The 23,809-nt window shown below is 40.5% G+C and overlaps 1 protein-coding gene across 3 annotated transcripts in view; it reads right to left on the bottom strand.

The window, feature by feature from the left end:
• Positions 1-23,203, bottom strand: part of MYO3A (myosin IIIA) — a 116,068-nt gene extending 92,865 nt beyond the window's left edge. The window contains exons 1-3 of one of the 3 annotated variants that reach the window (XM_086861413.1): positions 23,140-23,203; positions 11,633-11,815; positions 6,672-6,806 (exon numbers count right to left, since the gene is read on the bottom strand). In XM_086861413.1, the coding sequence (XP_086717539.1) occupies positions 6,672-6,806; positions 11,633-11,800 (303 nt within the window). In that variant the 5' untranslated portion in view covers positions 11,801-11,815; positions 23,140-23,203. Of the gene's footprint in view, positions 1-6,671; positions 6,807-11,632; positions 11,816-19,743; positions 19,946-23,139 lie in introns of those variants that run through there. The other 2 variants (XM_086861406.1, XM_086861399.1) reach the window with 2 other exon arrangements.
• Between the last annotated feature and the right edge of the window lie 606 nt (positions 23,204-23,809).

Here is a 23,809-nt window from a genome sequence, read left to right as displayed (position 1 = left end):
ATTCAAGAATGAAAAATTGCTATAATTGGGGAGCAAAGAGGAATACATTAGAAATGGATAAATCAAGCCCAATTCAGACATGTAATGGATCAAAACATTCAGTGTTGGTCTGAATGGAGCAATTATAACCAAAGACATTTCTGAAAAATGACCTGGTTTAAGAAATATGAAAAAGCAATTTTCAATTGTTTAATGTTTCTGCTATATATGCCATTTGAAAATAGCTAGTAATATTTAGGCAAATGACAGCTTCCTGCCCCTCACTCAGCCTTTTATGAAACCTAAATGGACTTGTTATTTTCCACTGTACTAATTTCCTGAAACATTACTGTTTTACAGCAAATATCACATACTAGAAAAAGCTGTGTATCTGCTTTCTTATTATAACTCTTATTATAGATTCCATTAAACAACACAGCTTCCATTCAAAGCATTTTTTGAACTCCATAAACTTGCCTTTATTCCTGTAGATGGAAACACATCTGCATACAGTGACTCCTGTGTCTAACAAATGCATACTGTAAACATGCCAAAGGAAAATCCTAAATAAATTATTAAACTGTCCATACCACAGGGTTCTCTATTTCATGCAAAAGAGAAGTAACTGATACAGTGAAGACTCTAGTTTATCTCAGGTAGGCTCATCTTTTTAAAAGCCAAAGTGAGACTGTTGGGTGTAGCTTCAAGGCGCTCCCACAAATTTCTGTGGGGCTCACTCCAGCCAGTGCTCATTACTCAGAGGCATCATGGAAAGAATCACATGACTGAATTTGGATTTTCCCACTCTTGCTAGAACTGTCACAGCAATAAAACAACTCCAGTTTCCATACTTCTACCCATTCCTTACAGAATCATAGAATACTCTGAGTTGGAAAGGACCCACAAGGATCATTGAGACCAGCTCCTGACCCTGCACAGGGGAACCCCAAGACCCACACCACGTGTCTGAATGTTGCCTAAATGCTCCTCCATTCATTATAATTGTATGACTTTTTAAAGCAAAAATCTTCAGTCAAGTGGAATTCAGCAACTGAAGTCCCAACAGCTTCAATGACATGAATTTGTCTGCTGAATTTCTGCATGATCTGTGACTTCCCAGGCTCTGTGCTTTCCTTGCAGGCTTGCAGGACCTGAAGCTAGAGATATTTTCAGCCAAATATCTTTGCACATCTAGAACAAAGATTAGTTGCTTTACAATACTGACAGCCACTCCTCTCTTCCATGCACAGAGAGGTGCTGTGTAGAGTGACAAGACCATTAGCTGAGAGAAGAAAAAGATCAAGCTAATGGAGAGAAAATACTTTAGTGCCAGCCATCAGGACTCTTACACAGCGCTGGAAATCTCAGCAAGAGAGAAGGGCAGAACTACTCATCCTGCTCTGAGCTTTGCTTTTTTGTGCCCAGTCTGCTTGGGCATAAACAGCCCCTGAGGAGGTAGCCTGTGCCTGGAAAAGGAGCAGGGGATGGATATGGTTCTGGCAGGGAGAGTGTGCTGCCAGCCCCACGTGGCCGACACAACAAGACCCTTCACAAGCCACCACCCCATACACACTACAGGACTCCTTGCCCTTTTAGACTGGGATATGGGAATGAGGTGAAAGCATCGCAAGCTTGGTCAAGGAAAAAAATATTGATCTATTTAGCTAGCACACAAAAGTTATTAGTCTCCCTATATAGCTTAGAAAATAAAAATTAATGTGTCAAAATTAAATGAGTATATGAATATTGTCATCTACTGCAAAAAAAAAGACGATTGTAAAAGTCAAAGAATCTGTCACGGTTGGTTTGGGTTTGGGGTTTTTTTTGGTTCATTGGGGGTTTTAGGGAGGGTGGGGAGCAGGGTTGTATTTGTTTTTTTACAGTTTCTTGTCTTTCTTTATATTTTACATCACCCAGACTTCCAGCTCTCAAATAGCTGAAGCCTCACTCAATTTCAGGTATGCAACAGCAGTGAAACATTTTAGCCTTCCTTTTTTTAAAATAAAAATACCAATAACCAGCTCTTTGGATAGTTGTTGCCCCTCTTTTGTAGAAATCACAGTGCAACCTAAAATTACACTATTAACATCTCAGCTCCAAAGTAGGGGAAAAAAAAATCCTATCCTCTCAGCAGCTGGACTTGCTAAGACTTATTTCTTTACATGAACATACTCCATAGATAGGACATTATATAATAAAGCAGAGGATTTTTGTTGTTGTTTAAGCAAGAAGGATGCATTTCTGTGAGTTTCCCCATCTATTAGAATTACATGCAATGTTTAAAAGGCAACATGAGCAGAAACTCTTTCATATATAGTAGGTCAGTGAAGGATCCAAGGCTATTAACCACACAAAATTTGGGCATTAATTATACTCATTTTTCTCTGACATACATGTAAATTGTGCTCTCACTGTTCATTTATGAATCTGTGAGGCAAGTTTATAAATATTTCATGAACTCTAAGGCTCTCTTTGTGACCACAGTTAGATTTGCAACCACCTGGAAGCATCTGATTTGATAAATTTTTCTCTCCAAAGAGCAGATAAAACAGTGCAACAGCACAGAAGACTCACTCCAGGCCAGATGCAGCAGTGTATATGTATTGTCCAGCATTCTTAATTTTATATTGCAACACCTTCTTCTCTTGGCTTTAGTTTTTACTTACCCTTAACAGGCATCTCCAACCATGCCATTATTCCCTTGAACCCTCACACTGGCTGCCCTTTCTCAAACACATCAAACATGAGCTGGATGCTTTCACTGCCAAAGCCCACGGCAGTTCTAATACCATTTCTTATGCACCAAGAGATCTACTTCTATCCTTGATCAGCTCACAGTGCTGGCATCCATTCCTGGGTATCTGTAGGCATAACATGTTCTCCGTTCTGCTCTGAAGGAGCAGCTAAAACAAACCAGAAAACCATAGCATCATCCTCCTTCAAATCCTCCTTAATAACTCTCCCCTACTACAGTGCTGACAAATGCTTACTGCTGACTGGGATCACAACTGACTTCTGTTATCCATTCAGTTCTTTTCCAAAGCCATTTGTTCTGTTGGCTTAAACCTTTGAAGAAAGCTCTCTGCTATGAAGCATCACTTTTCTGACAGGAAAGGAGTGAATAATTGATACTCTACACATTGTGCTGGGCTCTCTAGCCAACTCAAGAATGGTAGTTCTTCTACAGGATCTACATAAAACCAGAAAGGAGTTCTATCAGAGATATCAGCTCGTTACCTTTAATTTAATTTAAATACCTCACCAAAGGCAACTGCCCTTATGATTGGTGACTGGGCAGGAGCTGCACTGCTGGGCCACTCTGCACCCTGGACTGTACATAACCAGCATCTGTACAAACTGCATCAACTACTCTGTGAGTACTTTTTAACAAGAGAGCTGATTAGAAAATAGAGCCTGAAATCCACTGGCAACTGTAACATATTCCTCCTTCTCAAATGAGCAGGAGTCTAAATTTCTTCACACTGAAGTATAATTAGATTTAGAAACATTTCTGCAATGTTGAAAACATTATACTCTACTATGCGTAATATTGTACAAATAGAAATCAGCATATAATAGTGATGAAAAAATTCAACATGTATGCTTGTAAGGGGAGACTGCAGAGCAGGCCTGTATCATCATCAGGTTTTGGGTGTCCATAAATGGATACTAAACAGAACAGTCTGGGATATCTGTAATACAGCAATCATGGTTGCTGGAAAGGATGAGGGAAATGGACTGCAAATACTGGACAACAGACTCTTCTGAAACAGCATCTTCTAGTGCCACCACAGTACACGGAAAGTTGAGCTACATGGACCATTGGCCTAACTCAGCGAGACGCTGCAAATGTTCTTGAAATGTTCACGTACACACCTCGGGGGAACACAAAAACACCTAAAAAGAATATTTTGTCAGTCTTCTTGACATTCAATGCAGTGAAAAGGATGTATTTCTGTACTGTTCTTGGCAAGTCCCTCTATCTCTCCAGAAATGAGAGGTTCCTACAATATGCTTTGATACCATAAAAATGTATTTGAGTGGAAAGCCATAATCCATTCCAATTCCAAAATCCATTCCCTCCAATTTTTTTCCCCTACCAAGATAATTTTTAACCCATTAAATAAGGGGTTTTTTACTGTAAAAATAATGCATGTTCCCTCTTTTTCCTATTAAAAAAATATTTATGACTATAAAATACACTTATGCAATTCACAAACACAAATTCATCTCTAACAGGGTATGCATAACTCTGCAGCTTTTGAAAATGGACTGAGATGCTTCTTAAAGTTCTACCTGATGTCTGTAGGAACTGAACCATAGAAATATGTTGCATTATGATTCTTGTTTACAGCAGCAAGTAAAAGCTGTGTAATACCTACCATTTACCTTGCAGTGGCTTTTCAGCCTTCACTCTTTCTTGCCCAGGTTGCTCTTTGCACCAGGCAAGGCCTGTGCCATTTGTTCTCCCCACCTGTCCCAGACCTACATGCTCACCTGTAGGGGCCCGATGCGATTCCTCTCTGCTTGTCTTCCATCAGATAATTTTCAACTATCTCAAATATTTTCCCTTCTGAACTAACACCCAGAGCAGAAAGAAATGGCCTACAGCACACTCTGCCTCAGCTGTGTCATCCTGCTGCTGTCTGCTGACATCAAACCACTAAGCTGATTCGTTCCAAGTATGGGATTTCTTTCCAACACAGACTCACTAGGACATTTTCTCCTGCCTGTGTCTCTGGACACACACAGCAAAGCTTAATGCACCTGGCAGAATCCTCCCTCCTGCAATGCTCTGCATTATAAACATAGGTAGAACAACATCCAAGGAGGAGATGTTCAGTTATCTGAATGGCAGCCCACAAAGAGAAAGGCATTTCTGAACTGACAGTCCAGAGTTCTGTCATTCTGTATGGATGTTTTCTTGTTTCAGTTTCATTCCCATAGATAGTTTTCTTAAAAATACATTGCATGGGACACATCTTTAAAAAGCTGATTATTTTTTCCTCTAGGAAAAAACCCCAAACCCAAACATCTACATATATGTATTCAAACACAGTGAATAACTTTGTTGGTAACCTGCAGTGGTGATTCTAAATGCATTACTAAATGCTGAGTTTTACCATCTACAACCCATTCGTAGTGGAATTTGAGAAACTTTCTCTCTGAATCATCCTGCCCATGGATCCCATCAAAGAACACAAAATGGAGATGATGAAAAGATATTCATTCTTATAAACTGCGGGACAGCTTAATAGCTGCTGTGAAAAGCAAACTGCAACAGCCCTGTAAAGCCGTACACAAGCTGATAAGAAGGTGCCACTGGAATAGACAAATCTGTTTTATGACTGTTTTCTTTCCCATACACTATTATTAACAGGAAAGCTTCACCAAAGTCAATACTGAAAATTATTTTTGTGCTTATGCATATCTACACATACCAGCTGACATCCATTTCATTCATAATCTACATGTGCAGTGACAGAAAGCATCCAAGACACACACTCCATACTTGCACATGTACAGCTTGGCACAAAAAACAGAAAACATACTCCACATGTAGGCTCGTGTTTTTGACATAAAGAATATTGTTCCTTGTGAGATATAAAAGTTAAAATATAAACACTTGGCTGTTTTCCCCCCAGTTTGTTTCATTCTGGCTGTTTGGCATCCATCCTTTACAGGCCAGAAGTTTCACAGATGGGAGTTTCCAACGCTCAGCAGACCCCATGGAAGCCGGATTTTCCAAAATGATCACGTCACAAAGACCTGACACCTTTTGATGTCAGTCTAACCTAGTAATTTGTCATGATTTGCCATGCAAACCGTTCTTAAAAACATCTTCCAATGGAACAAGAGTTTGGAGTGGAATATGCATTACTGATAGCTTGTTTCTAGAATTTGATACCATTGTATCAGTGAGATATTTGGTAGGAGATTTGTATTTACTTAGCTGGCAAGTCATAAAATAAAACCAATTCTTCAATCTCAATCTTTATCAACCCTGATCAAATGACAGCAAAAGTCTTGATTCTTAGGAAAAGCACACTATTCCTGTCGGAGGTATTCTTCATTTTCCTCTGGATACAAGACTAAGTTTGTACAGAACAGGCTGTGAATCTACAGAAAGTATAATGATCAAGTTCTTTGCCCACAGATTACTCAAAACTAAAGACAAACACACCTTGCTCTGAACTTAATTTGAGGAAATCCTGCTGCTGTCAACAGCCTTTAGGCAGAAGCTGCTTTTATTGGCTTATTTATCTATTTGTACATTTATCTCCCCCAGAAAAAAAGGAATTAATATAATTTCATTTGGGAAAAAAAAAATCACAATATTGTGTTCTTTAACTGCAATGTCATATGTTAGTGATATTTAAAGAAATGCTACTACAAGAAGATTCCCATGGCAAGCCTTCCACCAAAGACAGATTTTAGGTAGCAAATCCTATGAGTTATTAGAATTTATATCCTAATTCTGAAGGCACAGGACTAGCAGTGTAATACCAAGATAAAATAATTGCTGAACAATTTAATCAGAACAGGAAAAAGACTAAACAACAGCATTTATCACTTTGCATGCAACCACTCTTAAAAAAACAAACCAAATTACTTGCATCTCATTCATTGAGTTTATACAAAACAATGGAATACCAAGTGGAATCAACTTCCTATTTTTCTGTATTATTTACCTCAAGAACTAGCCAAAGCTGGTCTCCATTTTTCACATCCTTCTTATAGTACATGCCGTAAAATTTGACTACATTGGGATGATCAGAGAGAGCTTTCAAAATGTTGTACTCAGCTTCAATTTCTTCATCAATGTCCTAGTGTCACAAACGAGAAATACATAGAAGTTAACAAATAAATAATAATAGCCATTAAAAAAAAACAGACCCACAAAGTATTTTCTGTCAATTCAAATGTAGTTTGAAATGATACAAAGAAAAAAATCAAATAGAACATGAATATACCATTTAGAGAACTGCAAAGCCTGCTTCTGTTTAGTGAATACAAAACAGTCATTTTTTTAAATTTTATTTTGACTTTATCAATTTTAACTAACGAACACATGGGATATGACAGAGCAGCCCTCAGGACACAGGGGAAGGTGTAAGGGTCCTGGAGGACAACAAGCAGTCCATGAGCCATCAGTGTGCCCTGGGGTCCAAGAAGACCAATGGGATCCTGGGCATGCATTAGGAAGAGCATCACAAACAGCTTGAGGGAGGTGATCCTGCCCCTCCACTCAGCCCTGGTGAGGCACATCTGGAGTGCTGTGTCCAGTTCTGGGCTTCTCAGGACAAGAAAGGCATGGAGCTAATGGAATGGGTCCAGAGGAGAGCTACAGAGATGATTAAGGGATTGGAACATCTCTCTTATGAGGAAAGGCTGAGGAACCTGGGCCCGTTCAGTTTCAAGAAGAGAAAACTGAGAGAGGACCTCAACAATATCTACAGGTGTCTGAAAGGAAGGTGTCAAGAAGATGGATTCAGGAACTTCTCAGTGGTTCCAAGCAACAGGATGAGAGGCAACAGGCAGAAACTGATGCACAGGAAGTTCCATCTGAATACAAGGAAGAAATTCTTTACTGCATGGGCGATAGAACACAGGTTGCCAGAGAGGTGAAGTGTTCCTCTCCGGAGAGATTCAAGAACTCTCTGGATATAATCCTGTGCCATGCGCTCTAGAAAGACCCTGCTTGAGCAGGGAGGTTAAATCATATGACCCCACCACTGGTCCCTTCCAATCTGAACTATTCTGTGATATCAAGGCAAAGCCAGTGCAATCCACAAATAGCGAGGTGTGCAGATGCCTTGGGAAATCATCTGTTACTGCTCTAGTCTTAATGGTAACCCCAGCTAGAGATGGTGCAGTTGGAACTACTTCTCTATCCCTCTGTGCATGAACAAGTATGACTGCAGCCACATCTTATTCATCTGCCATCCCACCTTCTAGAAGTACCTAGAAATTCTCATTCTCTACTGCCATAGAAGCTAGTGACATCCATGGTCTCTCTGGGTTCTGTTACTGAACCATAACAATTGTAGCTTTTTGTCACACTCTCATTACAGACCTTGGCTTTCTTAGACAGTGAGGGAAATCCTTTTGGAGGTGAGATACGAGGATCAGTTTTGCCAACAGATGCACTGGGAGCTGTGCAAATCCCTTCAGACCAAAGAGGATGCAGGAATTGGCAGGCTTTAGCAGGCATTGGATGACTCAGGTAAACCTTTCCCACCTGTGCACTGGAATTGCTCATTGAGGGATGATGATTACACTGCATTTGAGTCATGCTGACAAAATATTCAATCCCTTCTGACAACAGATAAAGGCAAAATATCTGCAGCCATTTTCCTCTCATTGTTTAGATCTCAAAAGAAAAGTTAACATGCTCATTTCAGATTTAAAACATTTTTAAATACTATTTACTATTTACAGCTACACAGAAAGAAGTGAAAATCTGTTCGAGAAGAAGGCTCCCTTATGAACTGCACTATCCATATGAATAGATTTCTTATCAGTGAAAAGCATCTATTCAGTGCCAAAAACCTGTCTCAGCAAAGCCAAATAGAAGTGACCCTGGCAGAAAAAGGGGTTGTTTTGTATTCCCAGTAAATGATGCTCCTTCTCATTCTGTTCAACACTCCTGCCCCAAGAGCACTTTGCTCACTTGTTTCATATGCAGGTCTCTCCAATATCCTATTCAAGTTTCTCACACAAGCCTTTTGTCTTGAGACCAGCTTGACTGGTCTCCAAGAACTTCCTCTGTCACCAGTATCTTCATGAATCAGGCCATTAAACTTTCATATTAAGATTACTAGGATAAGTCTTCTCACAAGGAAGGATTTTAGAGATCTTGTTATTGGAACAACTGAAAAACAGTAGGAATTTTCCTCTTTCTAAAAAAGGAGGAAGTTGCTTTAAGGTAATTTTCCCATAAGCACAACAGACAATACAGAAAAAAAATACAAGGATGGAAGAAAGAACCAAAGTATGGAAAGTGGCAGAGAATGAAAAGAGGAAGAGTGGAAGGAGGGATGAAGACAGAATACACCTCTGGCAAAAAGAAAAAAGAAAAAAAAATTCAGTCAAAAGCCAAGAAATTAAAAACCAAGCATACAATAGCTTTGACTGCCTTGGGGAAATTGGAAGAGAATTAGTCCACTGTCCTACTGTGAATTAATAGTGGTTTCTGTCTCCAGAGGAGTACTCAGATTTTATGAGATTTTTACAATAATAAGGAGAAATTAAATGAATAGAATATTCATTCTGTGCCTACTAAAAAGAAAAATATTCCTCAATATTTTATGAGGAAAAATATTTGAAATATTTGGCTGAATTTAGCATATTTACCTTAATAAATGAGCTGCATTAGAAATGGCAGACTGAAAATTCTCATCCTATATATAGGATAATTTTGCTAAGAGTACTAAAATATAATGATGTTTACTTATAGTCCTGAGGACAAGACTAAGCCTTCTCAGTTCCATCTTCATATATTCTCATTTCAACACCTTTGCTTTTCTGTTTCAGTTTCAAAAAGCTGAGCTGTTATCCACCCAAAAGAATCTGTACTCTAAAGGATTAAACATTAAATGCTTATTTCAAACTTGTATCACCCACGATAATGTAGGTTCCCAGTTTAATTTCAAAATATCAGTTAAACCAAACCACATTTCTTCTGCTTTGTTTCCAGTCTACCTCTCAAGAGCCACAATTCTGAAACGATTTCCAAAGGAAAAAAATTGTAAAATGTAAAGAAGAAAATACATAAAGCATCTTTTTCTTCATTGCAATGGCTCCCTCTGCAGCCATTAATAATACTTTCAGTTTAAATAAAAAGAACCCATTTATTGCTTTCACTTTATTTCCAATACAGGATTGTCACTTAAACAGTAACATGGAGTTACAGCAGCTACTCCAGACATCCTGTAAATAGGAGAGGGCAAAGAAGAACGGTGTTCTTAGAATAAAAAGTGTAAAACATTTAGTTAAGAGTCAAGCCTTGAAAGAGTGATGTTGACTACGCTACTGCCATTTTTTTATTAAAAACTGTTTTCATCAGTTATACATTTGCCCGTCTTCATTTTCTTAAATTGCATCTTTATTCATTCTATTTCTTCCATCTCCTTTACATTCTATTCCTTTTTCCTACTTAATCTATTTCTCTTTCCTCTAGCATCAGATTTACTAATTTCTTTTTCTTCCTATCATCATCGTTTAATCTTTTTCTGCAACCTCCAAAGTGTACCGAAGAGTGAAAGTTTCACTGATTCCTTCAGGAATTCCTGCCATAGCCAGCTGCCACTTCAGAATCACTCCTGAGCACTTCTGAAGCATAGGAAAGCAAAAGCATTTCCTGCCAAGCAGGCATTTAGATGAACACCAATGGCAAGGAAGTCATGCCTCTTTATTGTAAGCACAAGAGCCTTGTTTACAGAAAGCAAGAGAGTCAAAAATAGTATCCAATACATTTGAACTCATCAAGATGCTTATCACTTGGCAAGTTATGTTTACTTTGGAAGAGGTTGTGGTATTGAATTGAGATGAGCGCCCTTTTGTTGCTTTGAAAGCATACTGACATAAAAAGCAGATCAGCAAGAAACACAGCAAAGATAATCGAAGACACTACATTTTCCCCAACATATTTCATAGACTTCTGTGTCTATGGGATCAGAGTCTGTGATGTGCAGAGGTAGAAGAGCCCTGTGTGGCTGTGCAGCTCCAGAGCTGGAGGGTCCACACAGCATGGCATGCTCGCCCATTCCTGCCCAGAGGTCATGCCATGGAAGTGCACACCTCACAAACCTGGGAGTGCAGAAGATGAACCTAAAAGGGCCTCCGAAATAGGAACAGCTGCTTTCCCATGTTTGGTTCTGAAGAACCAAAGTCCCAAGCTACATGCAGCACCACTGAAGTCAGTGGGGTGTGCCTTTATAAATCAGACTAGTGTTCTTCCTTAGTCTTTGAGCATTAATCTACCACCTAACAAATGTCAGTTTTTGAGAACAAAACCATGCTCTACAACTTCATAATTCCACCTCCCAGTTGCCTGGTGCTTTGTGTGTAGAGCTAATCCCTTTGCACTTTCCATTTGAAAAGATGGATTCCTCTGTGAGGCCTACATATACTGGCACATTCTGAAAACACAGAATGAACAATAAAAATACAGCATGCTATTTTATTTTTGAAGTATCACTTATAGCACATAACTCAGCTACAAGCATGTACTCAGATGCTTGAAGGTACTTAGAAGTACGTAACTTCCTTACTGGCCAGTATGTCAAATACTCAAAAAAAGGAAAGGGAACAACAGCAAAAATAGAATAAGCTAGGGCTCCTCATACTGAAAAGGAAAATAATCAGCTCTGCTTCTGAAAACAAGACAAAAGGGATAACAAAGTAAAAATAACAAAGTTTAAGTATACTTCTGACTTTTACCATAAGCAACCACTTCCAAGAGCACTTATAATAAGTGCTAACATTATCATATCATGTCAATGCTAGTGCATTAATAGCTAGCCTGATATGAAGCAGGCTGAAATAGTTTATTTCACTGACACTCCTAAGATAAATTATCTACAAAGATTACGAGAAAAAAAAAATACTACATAAACTCACAATTAACAAAGTAACTTAAATAACTTACATGAACAGGATCCAAAATTTTGACTGCTGCTTTGCTGCCATTTTTCTTATTTAACACCTTGAAAACTTTTCCATAAGTTCCTTTGCCAATAGTCTCAATTATTTCCCAGGTATCTGAAGGATCAGGAAAGCTATCAAATATTATTGTTTTCCCAGTCAACGGAAGCATCTCAAATGATGGCTCCTAGGAAAAAGAGATGTCAGTGTTCACACAACAAATGGTTAATAGCAATTAGCTTCCCAGAAATGGGAAGAGAAATACACATTCCAGCCTCAAACACTAGAAATGTTTTTCCATATAGTGTGCATGCACAGATAGCATAATGAATAAGAACTGCTGCACTTGAATTTCCCTTCATTTGATATCGTGTTGACTGCACAATATCAAATGAAGGTATTTGCAGTCAACACAGTATCAAATGAAGGGAAATTCCAATGATAATTTGAACCAAATTCAGGTTTGAGTGAAGCCAGTGGAAGCTTGCCCATACACTTCAATGAATATATATTGTCACTCCAGGATCTTTGGAGGGACAGAGGAATGAGAGTGAAGTTCATAAAAACCCAAAGAATTTAGGTCCATTACCAAGAATCAGGCAAGAAGTGGAAAGAAACGCACACAAAACATCTTAAATAGTAGCAGTAGGTTCATTGAAACTCTTACAGGGAACTATCATTTTTACAAGCCCACTCTTAGGATCTGAATTATGACATAGGTCTCAAAAGGCCAAGCAGGTCTAAGTGACAGATCTTTTCACAATGCTATGGTCTTCTGACAGTCAAGCACTCAGTCATGGAAAATGTGCTTACCAATGTTCATCCTTTAACAACTGGTTTACATACTGCAAAGGAAACACCTTTTACAAAGACTGAATTGTATCCATCACTGACCAGGTTACACCAACACCCTGGTCCATGACAAATAAAATTCACCAGGAAATCTGCAGCAGACTGTTGTAAACTTGGTACTGCAGCCAGTACTGGCCCAGCTCCTTGATTCCAAACAGTGGGAACAAAATGATCCACTTTTACCTGATACAATGAAATCTCCCATAGTACTATTCCAGGTTAAGGTCAGAGTAAAGATCAAGATCCAGAGACATACAACTGCAGTAAGCATATCCTCAATTTTCCATTCCAGATTCAAAATTTGCTTCTTTTTTCTGTCCCACAGGATTTACAAAGACTCAGCTCAGTTAGGACACTGACTGTAGTCTCTCCCCAAGGCATCACCTTATGCCTAGTCTTTATCCATGCCATGGGAATTTCACCACATTCAGGCAAACCCTTTTCTTTCCCCAAAAAAGAACACAAATGAGTCACAACTTCGTTTTCATTTGTCTTTAAAGGAGTGCTCAAATACAGTTATTCTGTTGGGGGTTTTTTAATCACTTCATATATAAATGCTTTGTAATTAGCTTCTGCACTCTTGTAATAAGGGGACTACACGAAACAATAACTAAATTTGGGATGATAAAGGGATGAGGATTCAAAATCTCAAACCTTTGCTTTGATGGTTTCAGTAATGGTAGAATTTCAAAATTTATCTAAGCTTCAGCTTTTTTTAATTAAGGCTAACTATTTTTTTAAGATCTTACTGGATAATAAACCCGTAACTAGTGGATTTTTTTATTTTTGTAAGAGGAAAAAATATCAGTGGTATCAATGGTTGCCTTCATAAGAACTAAGGTATCCAAACCATATTGAAGCCTGTCTACATACAGGCTATTTTCTACACAATATGTAATTTTCCATCAAAATCTAGAGCCTGCTATGTCTCACATTATAAGAAAACACAGGAGCTTCTGACCCGGGCAGTCGGAGAGAGGCAGCACTGAATACAGGAAGATTTAATTCCTCCCTTTCGAAGATGAACACTTCTGGCACAGGAACTCAAAGAACAGCTTCACATATTTAGACTGTGCCAGAGCCAAGCAGGGAACTCTGATACCTTGAATCTCCAAATAAGTAAAGGCCCACCCTGCTACAGGGTAGTTTTAAATGAAGCAGAGCACTCTAAGCAGTAAGGTTCCAAGCTGGTGCTTCAGACAGCCTCCCAGGCCTCATTAACTCCCTATACATTGACAGAATGAAGCTGAAATTCATTGACTCCCAGTATCAATTGCTTATTTGTCTGCAGAGACTGATACAATGAGAACTGTTAAAGGGCTAAGGAAACATGATCCTGCAGGTGCTATTTGGCTACCAGAGAAAAAGTGCTAGAGAAATTGTCATGTGCTTTTGCTTTCTTTAGAAAATCATACCAGTTGCACATCTAGTCTTAAGAAAAGTCACCACATACTTAAACAATATGCATTCAGTATCTATTGTACTTAGTTCAATAATTTAAGAGTGCTATTCCAGAAAAAAATTATTCACTTTAGCCCTTTCTTTTGATTTACACTTTCAAAATATGAAATTTAATAAATTACACTGAATACCATGTTTCCTCACTTTCACCAAATTTAAGAACAAGTCACTAGAGATAAATTGTTTAGTTTCCACTTCAATTATTAAAAATATATTAAATAGAATGATTTCAAGTGTTCTACTCTGGATGATGGATAATGTTTTATTACATCTCAGTGAAGTTGTGAAAGCTGATAATGATTTAACCTCATATTTCAGCAATAAATTGGACTTCTCCTGGAATATGTCTGGATGCCCAACCAACTGGATAATTTATCATATCCTTCACCATTAAAAATTTACGTAAAAGCCACCACAATTTATAACTTGATCCAAACCTCTAAGGTGGGAATGTAGCCTTGAATTGCTAGGAAAAAAAAGAACTTTCAAAAATACTTTTGGTGTGTTCAGTGTGGCAATTCACTCAGCTTCTGCTTAGATTTTGGCTACCTTGCTGGTGAGGCCTGATGGATGCTGGGCACAGCACCGGTAAATCAAAGCAAGAGCATCAAGTAGGCAGACAGATGGCCTGAAAGAGCTCAAGAGCCATTATGAGCATTACGCACCATTATCACCAGCAAATCTCTGTCTCCTTGTCATCTTTCCCCTTTTTTCCCCAGAATCTGCTCACTTACAAAAAAATGGTATAGGCCAAATCTCCAAGCTGGAAGGTATAAAATCCAAAAAGCTTTAGAAGCAAATCTAACAGGAGCTGGACTGCTGAGGCCTTCCTGCTGCTTGGTGTGTTACAGGGAACGCTTGCACTGTGACAGAGGAGAAAGGATAAGCAATTTCTAACCCCACAGCTAGGTTTCATTTTTTTGGATTTGCTTGAAGGTGTATAAATTAAGAGTTACAGGTTATAAATTATGAAACTTTATGGATTGAATGGTGAATAAGTTAATTCCTGTGATAGACTGACCTAGGCAAAAGGGGGTTGAGCCCCTCTTTGTCGTGTTTCATATCGTTCTTAATGAGCTCATGAAACACAGTTTAAATCAGAGTATATTGTCCTGTAAGTTTGAGAGAACTTAGGATAATTCAGGATATTCAAGGCAAGGAGAAAGTAGATTTGGAGTTCCAAAAAACCAAGGTTTTGGGTTTTTTCAGTTGGTTGGTAGGTTGTTTGGCTGGTTGGTTGGTGGATTTTTTTTATCTGAGAGGGGTATTTGGTGCCAGTTTTGAGAACAAACTGGGTGAGAATTCTTATGAGCCATTCCTATGTGACTTTTTGTTTCACATCAACCATATGAACCCTATACAGAAGACTTCAGGCCAAATATTAGAGAGAGGCCCTGTTCAGCGGCTGTGCTGGCAGACCACTGCCAGCACTCCATCATTTTCAGTATCTAGTCAGTTTGGAGAGGGAAGGGGAAGCCTGCTGAAGAACACAGTATATGTCCTCTGATACACTCTGATAATCTCCTCTGAGTGCCAAGGTAACTCGGTAAAGTACATTAATCACACCCAAAGCTTCAGACACAAACCAATTGCCCCACAGAGAGCTTTTTAGTCAAGGCCACAGAGCATTAGAGACAACACAGTCACGTGGGAATAAGCAATTGGTTTTGCTCCTGCCAGCTGGCTTGAAAAAACAATGGAGCCTGAATTTCACATAGAATATTATGGGTTAATCCAATATTTTCACCACTGTTTCATACCACCTCATCATGCAACTTTCTTATAAACCTTCCCCCACAATAGTTTCTGACTGGACCTTCATCTCACTTGGATGAAAACATACCCATTTCCTCCATGAAGAGCTAATAAAATGAGACCCCTTGCCTCATGTCATTCATCTTCCTCCACACAGGACTAGCAAAGCAGACATTGATTCACATTTAACTACAATGAATGCAGCCCTTAGGCTCCCATCAGCATCTTGTCTCCTGGCTACCACAACTTTCTGGCCTTGAAAACTGGAACCAGGATCCCATCAGTTCAGTTTGAAACACCCCTACTGAGGTTGTCTTCTGTTTTGTTTGTCCACACCACCCTCTCCTTCGCATCACAAACATCACTTCAGCAGACAGCTCCTGCACACATCCTACCCTGGAACGTGCCAGACATCTTCCTGTATGTCACGACTGGCAGATGTCAGGTGCCAAGGACACCGGCACACATGGCAAATCAGGTCTGTTACCTCTCTGAAGGTGACACAATGCATTCCTTCAGATTGTGAAACTTAAACCTCTTGCCTAATGGATGCCAGAAAAAGTAATCAACCTAACAAAAACAAAGCAAACAAAAATAGACAGCTTGTTATATCAAATAAAAAACTCCATCTCACCCCACTTTTTCACACCCTTTATTGCTTTATTCAATATCTAATTTGGAAGTTCTTCTATTTGGCACTGATCACAAGGCACAGCGGGGCCTTCAAATACTTAATGCAATGGCACAATCAAATCCCAAACCGCATTTCTTCTTATTTCTTGAGTTATACCACACTGACAAGTACTTAATAAGAAAGTTAAAGGCTGCCACATGGAATTCTCAAAACAAGCCAAAAAGCATGAGGCTACAATATGCCCTTCATTGTTCTAGCACCTAGCAATTTCTGGATAAATGTCCAAAAAATTTGATTATTCAACTAAAAGCATGGACTGCAGCTCAGATTCTTAGCTAGAGCTACAATGACTCATTTATGCAGTTTATTGTCTTAGCCATCATTTAAAGAGTATGTTTTGCTCTGGAAATTCAAATATCTCCCCCATTCAATTCTGGGAGAATATGTGGCCTCCGATTTCGATGGTGATGTAACCTATATCTGAATGGGAAATATACTCTAAGCTCGGTGTGAGCAGATTATCTAGTTTGGCCATTAGTTAAAGTCAAGTGTTCGGAGGTTTGCAAGCTGGTTTTCTTTTACTTCATTTGTCAAAAGCTGAACGTACTTAGCATTATAATTTCACTGTAAAACAACAACAAATTTGCATAATTACATAATTTTTGTACTCTCCATATGCCTAGACAAATTACCCTCTTCAACTGCACATCAATTTGCTCACTACTTTCTACTCCATATATTCCCCATTGATTTCAATTGTCCTTCCTGTCTGCAAGAAACCTTCCAGAGGGAAAAAAGATCTCTTTGGTCCCAGCTATGGTAGATGTAGAATAAGAATCAACAACCTTCTCTAACAGTCAGTCCATGTCTTTGCTGTTTTGTGCTTACATGAGTAAGAAAGGAACAAGACATCAATTTAGGTAGCCTTCACCTAAGCTGATGTGTAGAATACACCGACTGGAACCTAAGTTAGACACTATAATTCCATTTCAGTCAAAGCAATAAAAAAATGATTCACCTCACCTGGTTAGCATTTATCTTAGCATAAGACAGCTTAGTCTCCAGACAGGGTTGACTCTACTGGCTAAGTTTGCATTGCCTACAACAGGAACCCAGTTACACTGCTTCAGATGCAGACATGCTAAGGTCTAAATTAATTCTATCTATTTAAACACTGGAAATAAAGAGTTTTAGCTTGACAACTGACAAAATGAGTATCAGCTCCATACTACAGCCAGGAAAACTGCAAGCCAACCACATCTCATCACCTGAAAGCTGTCAGGCAACTTGGACATTGTCTGATGATGCACAAACAAGGCAAGCATCATGCAATGACTCTGCTAAGCAAACTTTGAACCCAGCAATCAAACCCTAAATTAATGTAAATGTAGGAATAGTTATGTAAAGCATTTGGAGGCAAGGAGTGGTGATCAATTTAGGGAAGTATCAGACAATATACCTCCTGGTCACAATTCAAAATACATGCATCAATCTTAGGGCTCTTCATGGAAGAATCTGATCTGATTTTGAGGCCACTTTTTAATGTTTACTCCCTGAAAGGCCGGGTTTCTAAAAACACTTCTTCTGTTTCTAAAAACACTTTTTTTTGTCGGTGACTGTTATCCAGTGACAACTTTCCCAACAAAGCAAGACATCTTTCAGAGACATTTGATGCCTCTGGACTCCTTGACCTTTGTAAAACTTCTACACGCAGCAGAGAGGCAGTACTGTGTGGTATCAGTACCTGATCTCCTCCAATTGATAAATGCATATTGGGTGTCCACACTGACATTTCATCTGCAGATTATTATTCAGCTGATCTTAACATTTTGACTTGCTGCAGACTGAACTGGCCAGCCCTGCTCAAGGGAGGCTCCAGCTCTTCACTCTCTGAATGCTCTCAGATGGCACAGATGCAAGGGATCTCCTTCAGTGCAAGGTTCCACCCTGGTTTCCATCCATCCCCTGCCATGCCCCACAACAGTCAAAGTCACACTGAGGTTTACAGTTCTAAGGTAACTCCATCGAACAAGGGGATCTTTTTAAGCAACAGGTGAAAGAATCAGCGAGGCCTGTAAGCCCAATCTATTCTCATGCATAGGGGCTACCCATTAGAGTGCAATCCTTCAGAGTTTAAACATGATACCAGTACAGAACCCAAATCTCTTTTAAAGCCAATCTTTAGTTAAAGAAAGACGATATGAAAAGAACAAGGAAACAAAATGCTAAATTTAATTACTGTCATCAATTTTAAGAGCTCTGATGTTTTGAAAACAAATGATAGCTAAAGATTTTTGTAGCAGTTGTCGTCCAACAGACAATATTTATACAGGGGCATCGCAATCACAAAACAAGATTAATAATGGAAGGGGGAATGGTTCATTATCAAATTGTATTTGGACTTTGTGCCACCAGAAGTAATGAACTGACATTAGCAATGCATAAACTGAATTATATCCAGCTAATTTTATGGCTCCCAGAAGAGAGGCACTGCAAGTGATGAGCATAATTTTTCAATGACTAAACACTAGATCAATATATTAGCAAATGACTTGGTTTTCAAAGCTAAAGCATCACTTAATTTTCCTATTTTAACACTGTAAAACTTTATAAAGCCATAAAAATCAATATGGTGTGACCTCACTCACTCCGCGTTTCTCAGAACTTCTAACAACAGAAAAGCAGCAACTCAAAATTAATTTAGCTGCCGTATCAATGAGCTTTGTCAGGGATTGAATTTAAGGCTATACCGTAACTTGATAGCAAGATAAGGAAGGCGCTGCAGACAACTCGCTAGCACTTAGCACTAGCCGACAAGAGGTGTCGGGGTGCGAGTGTGCGGTGGGCACGCTCGGGCTGCAGGCGCTCCCTGCCGAGCCCCGGGCGCGCCGCGTTCCCGCGGGGGCGGGCGGGCAGCGCTCTGCCCTGCGCCCGGAGCGCCCGGCTGCCCCACCGCGGGCACCACGCGGGCCAGGCTGCTCTCCCGACCACTCCGCACGCGTTTCTTATCCAGACACTCACATGGGGAAATAAAATAAAAAAATAATAATAAAAAAAAAATTAATAAAAAAGGAAAAAGAGAAAGTAGAAAGAAGCAGGATTCATCTGATCGAGAGACCGCAAGAGCCAGGTCGCACATGTCCCGGTGACGGGAGCTCCCGGCTCCGAGCAGCCCCTCCGCACCCCGCGGCTGCCGGGTGCGCCCGTCCCGTCCGGGCCGGGGCTGCGGCGGGAGGCACCGGCCCGGCCCGGCCCGGCCCGGCCCGGCCCGCACCACCCCGGGGGCCGGGCCACCATCCCGCGGGGCCGCCCCGAAGCCCCTCGGTGAGGCGTGGCCGCCGGGCAGCGCAGCTCCCTGGCGAGCCCCTGCTCAAGCCCCGGGTGCCCTGCCCGCCGCTCCCGGCCGGGATTACCCGCAGCGAAACCTCCGGTCCCCGCAGAGCCAGCCCCGCCGAGGGCGCGGGGGCCCCGCCACCTCCGGCCACCGTGCCGCGGCTTCGCCCTCCTCCTCCTCCTCCTCCTGCGGACGGCCCCGGCCCGGCTGCGGTCCCGCCTCGGGGTCAGCGGCGGATGAGCGCTTTGCCCCGCTAATCCCCCGCAGGCGCCGGCAAAGCCGGGAGGGCTCGGCCCGCCCCGGGCAGGGCGCGGCGGGGGCGCCGGGGCGGCCCGGGCTCCCTCCCGGCGGGCCAGCGGCGGCAGCCGGGCCGGCCCCGGCCCCTGGGGATCCCGGGCCGGCCGCCTGCAGAGCCGGCCCACAGCCCCCGCTCCCTGAGCCGCCCCGCGGGGATTACGCGGCGCCGGGCGGCCGCCGAGCCCGGAGAGGGCTGGCCTGGCACCGGAGAGCTGCGGCTCCTGGCCTTGGGGCTGCCCGTGGCTGCGCTGCCCTGGGGAAACGTAATGGACCTTCCTGACCCTCTGAAACAGTTCACATCTGGAGCACGCCCCGAGCTCACTTCAGTGCCTGTTGCAGAGAGGTGACTACACCGCAGCACCACATCATAAGTGTTATAATAGCAGGGTGAAGTTGCAAGACAAAGTGCTCAAAAGTTGGAAATGGATGAATTTTATAAATACAGCTATCTAGTACATGAACCAGGCTTTAATTATGCTGGTTAGATTTTCTTTGCGAGAGCCTTGACAAATTCACTGCAAAGAAGCAGCCGAACTCTGTCAGCACTGGAGACCATGTACCTCCATCAGAGACTTCATTACGTTGAGTTTGTCTCCTTTCATTTTTCTGATAATATTTGAACCTGCATTTTGTTTTCAAACAGATGTGACATAAGGGAAACTGTTTCAGAGCTATCTATGTTCTACACCTTTCTCAAAAGCAGAGTAGATACCGAGCAGTTCATGGATGGCCTCTCTAGGTGAATATATCTGTAACAGGTACAGCTACTCATCCCATCCCAGCCATCAAAGTAATCACACAGAAGAAACCTTATGAAATTCCTCCCTGTGGGAAAACCAAAAAATCAGAAAAACAAACTTCTGAAACCCCAAAGCTAAACAGCCATGAGCCAGATATGTATAAGGACAAGAGGCCTTTTTGATTTCCTTCATCCAAGTACTACTACTTTATTGTATAAAAGTTGTTGACAATTTTAGACTGCATTGCATTATGCATGTAGGAATTTATGAGGGATAGTTTAACATCCCATATAGACTTTATTAACTCCTTTTGTTGTTGGTTGCTCTGTCCCTTCATAATGGTCCCTCTTTCCCTGGTTGAGACCCTATAAAAATACAAAATAAGCTTCCTAGTTTTATGAACCCATTTTACTAATTAGAATTGGAAGCACTAGCATAATAGGACCTCAGCTGTAAAAATACCCATATCTTTTAGACTCAAACCACTACAGGAGCGACACTCAGTGAGAGCTTCCCCCTCTCTGAGCAAAGTTCTCATTGCTCTCAGTTGTGCTTTGAGAGTGCCTGGCACCCCACTGCCTTGCTGCTGCATGTCTAGTGGATGGCAAGTCACATGCAGAAGCATGACAGTCTAATCCTCTGATGGTGCAGAAGCTTGGCCAGAGTGCGCCATCAGAAAAAGGTTGGAAGCCTCTCAGTGGAAATTCAAGTGCAAAAAGGAGTGACAGGTACTCATAACTCTTTTCCCAGGAAGAGCTTGCACGCATCCGAGACCTGGAGCAAGGAGCTGGGAAGTGTTTAGACACAATCATGAGAACAAGAGAAGATACTAACATCAGTGTTTGGCTGATGTGTCCCTTTCCACTTCTAGCAGTGCTGTCCTAAAACCACTGCTGCCCACCTCATCTAACTCTCGCTTTGTGCTGATGTTACCATCCCTTAATTGAAGACCTAAAATTCCCTACGAGTGCTCCCTCTATCAAAGGGGCTTCAAAGGCAAAATCCCATGATAGGGCTCAGATAAGCCACTTGGATTATTGAACACACTTATGTATAATGCATAAATTAATTTTTCAGGTGAACTGGTCTGTGAAACTCCAAAAAACTCGTATCTGTTTCATTTAGGTATTCCTGAATGATATCTGCAGCATATCGCTGCAGAAAGGGTCCTGGTTTAAACCAGTTAAAAGTCATAACCAATGTTCAAGACCTGTAGAGCTAGGCACTGTTCAAACAAACAGGGAATTTATTCCCTTAAGGAATGACAATCTAAGTGTCAGATGGACATTGACTGTGCTGGAAAATTTAGTCAAGAAATGATTATGTGACATTCAGTGTCATGCAGCCTAGCCACATTCCTCCTTTGCCTTTATTTTCACTCTTTCATGTTCCTTTTCCACCTCAACCTGCCTTGGCTGTTGCCCTTCTTTTTCCCAAAAAATTACTGCTTTGCTTTTATCTAGAAAGTCTTTCAGATGAGATTTCAAAGTTCTAGAGTAAATAGGGTATATGCTTTCTCTGCCCCAAAATAAACTTGATAAAATTAAGGACAAATGTTATGTACTGACAATATCCAGATATATATAGAAAGAGAAATGAAGTGTGACCATCTCCAGCTGTACCTGATATGAGGTTAAGTTGTGCTTAATGCCACAAGACAGCATTTATACTACACTATCTATTTAACAGATTGTGATTGATTAGTTTCAGACTTTCTCTTTGCCTTTCAACACGGTTTTTACCTTCATTAGAACCATTGTGGGTGCAAGTCTGGAAACTATTTTTAAAATACTATGTGACAAATATGAAAGCAGTATGAACAGACAACCTTTCAAAGCATCTTCAACATTAGATCACATTAGAGAGTTGCTTTTAGAATGTTTTGCTCTTCATTATTAAAATAAAATGGACCCAAAACATACATAAGTAGAACAGACTTCCATTACTCCAGAACTGATACATTCAGAGTTCTGCATTCTTAGAAGCTTATAATAACAACAACAACAAAAAAAATAAAGTGGGGGGGAGGTGCCCTTGTGATTAAGGCACCAAATTAAGGCTATAATTTACTTTAAATATTATTTTCTATATTGTGAAAGATCATGCTATATCCAAATAAAGTCAGGATGCAGATAAGCAGGACACAGTGGACCCTCCCTACAAAAGTAGGTCCTTGGTTTCTAGGCTCCAAATCTTGGGCAGAGCTCAGCCATAAAGAGTTTATGCATATATCCCTGCTTTTCATCTATTTTTCTCTTTACAATTGATCTTTTAATAGTATTCTACTCAAGGGGAGTTGTTTTGATGGCTAACAGGTACATATACAAATAACAAGTGACACACAAAAATATCAGGAGACACATAAATGATAACTTAAGAAAATAAACAAGCATGCTTAACTAGCAGAAGACCACCACTATAAGAGTCAAAGAACTTACCTCTCTGAGGAAGTGCTTTTTAACCTCTCTGGCTGCTTAAGTGAGCACAGCCTGTAGCAAATATAAGGAACTCCTCCCCTTTGGTGTTTATTACAGAGAAGCAGTACTTCCTGCAACACCTGAGTAAATATCCTCTAGGAAAGCCACCACAGAGTTTGTCTACATCTAGCTCAGTATTCTTTTGATCATAAATACCATCTACCATAATGAATTATTAAGGATGTCCAATAGCATAAGTCATTTATTAAATGCATATTTTTCTCTAAAGCAACCCTGAGCTTTGCCAGATATTTTCTTTAGTTGATCAAAAGAGCTCTGTAACCCCTTTTGAAGGTCTTAGATGCGTGATCCTTGTAATCACATTTAAGGGGCTGGTTAGCTCAAGAGATTGTTAATAGGATACAAAACCTTTAACATATAACCCAGATCATTGTAGATGAAAAGCTGTGACTATTCAACAGCTTTTTTCATGTCCCATGACCTAACTTAGTTCCTAAAGGAGAAATGTTTGTATTCCTTCAAAATTACAGAATGTGCTTTTCAGACTTTTTTTTTTTTAATTGCACATGTAATACAGAACATTTGACAAACAGGAAAATAATTTAAAAGCTTAGTGGTAACTAATGAATCCAATTGCATCTGCATTCAAAAGAATTTTGAAATTTCCCAC

Source organism: Cyanistes caeruleus, chromosome 1 (assembly GCF_971803275.1).
Source record: "Cyanistes caeruleus chromosome 1, bCyaCae1.hap1.1, whole genome shotgun sequence".
In the NCBI taxonomy this organism is placed as follows: Eukaryota; Metazoa; Chordata; class Aves; order Passeriformes; family Paridae; genus Cyanistes; species Cyanistes caeruleus.
The sequence above is the reverse complement of the archived record's forward strand: the minus strand, read 5'-3'. Positions and strand labels throughout refer to the sequence as shown.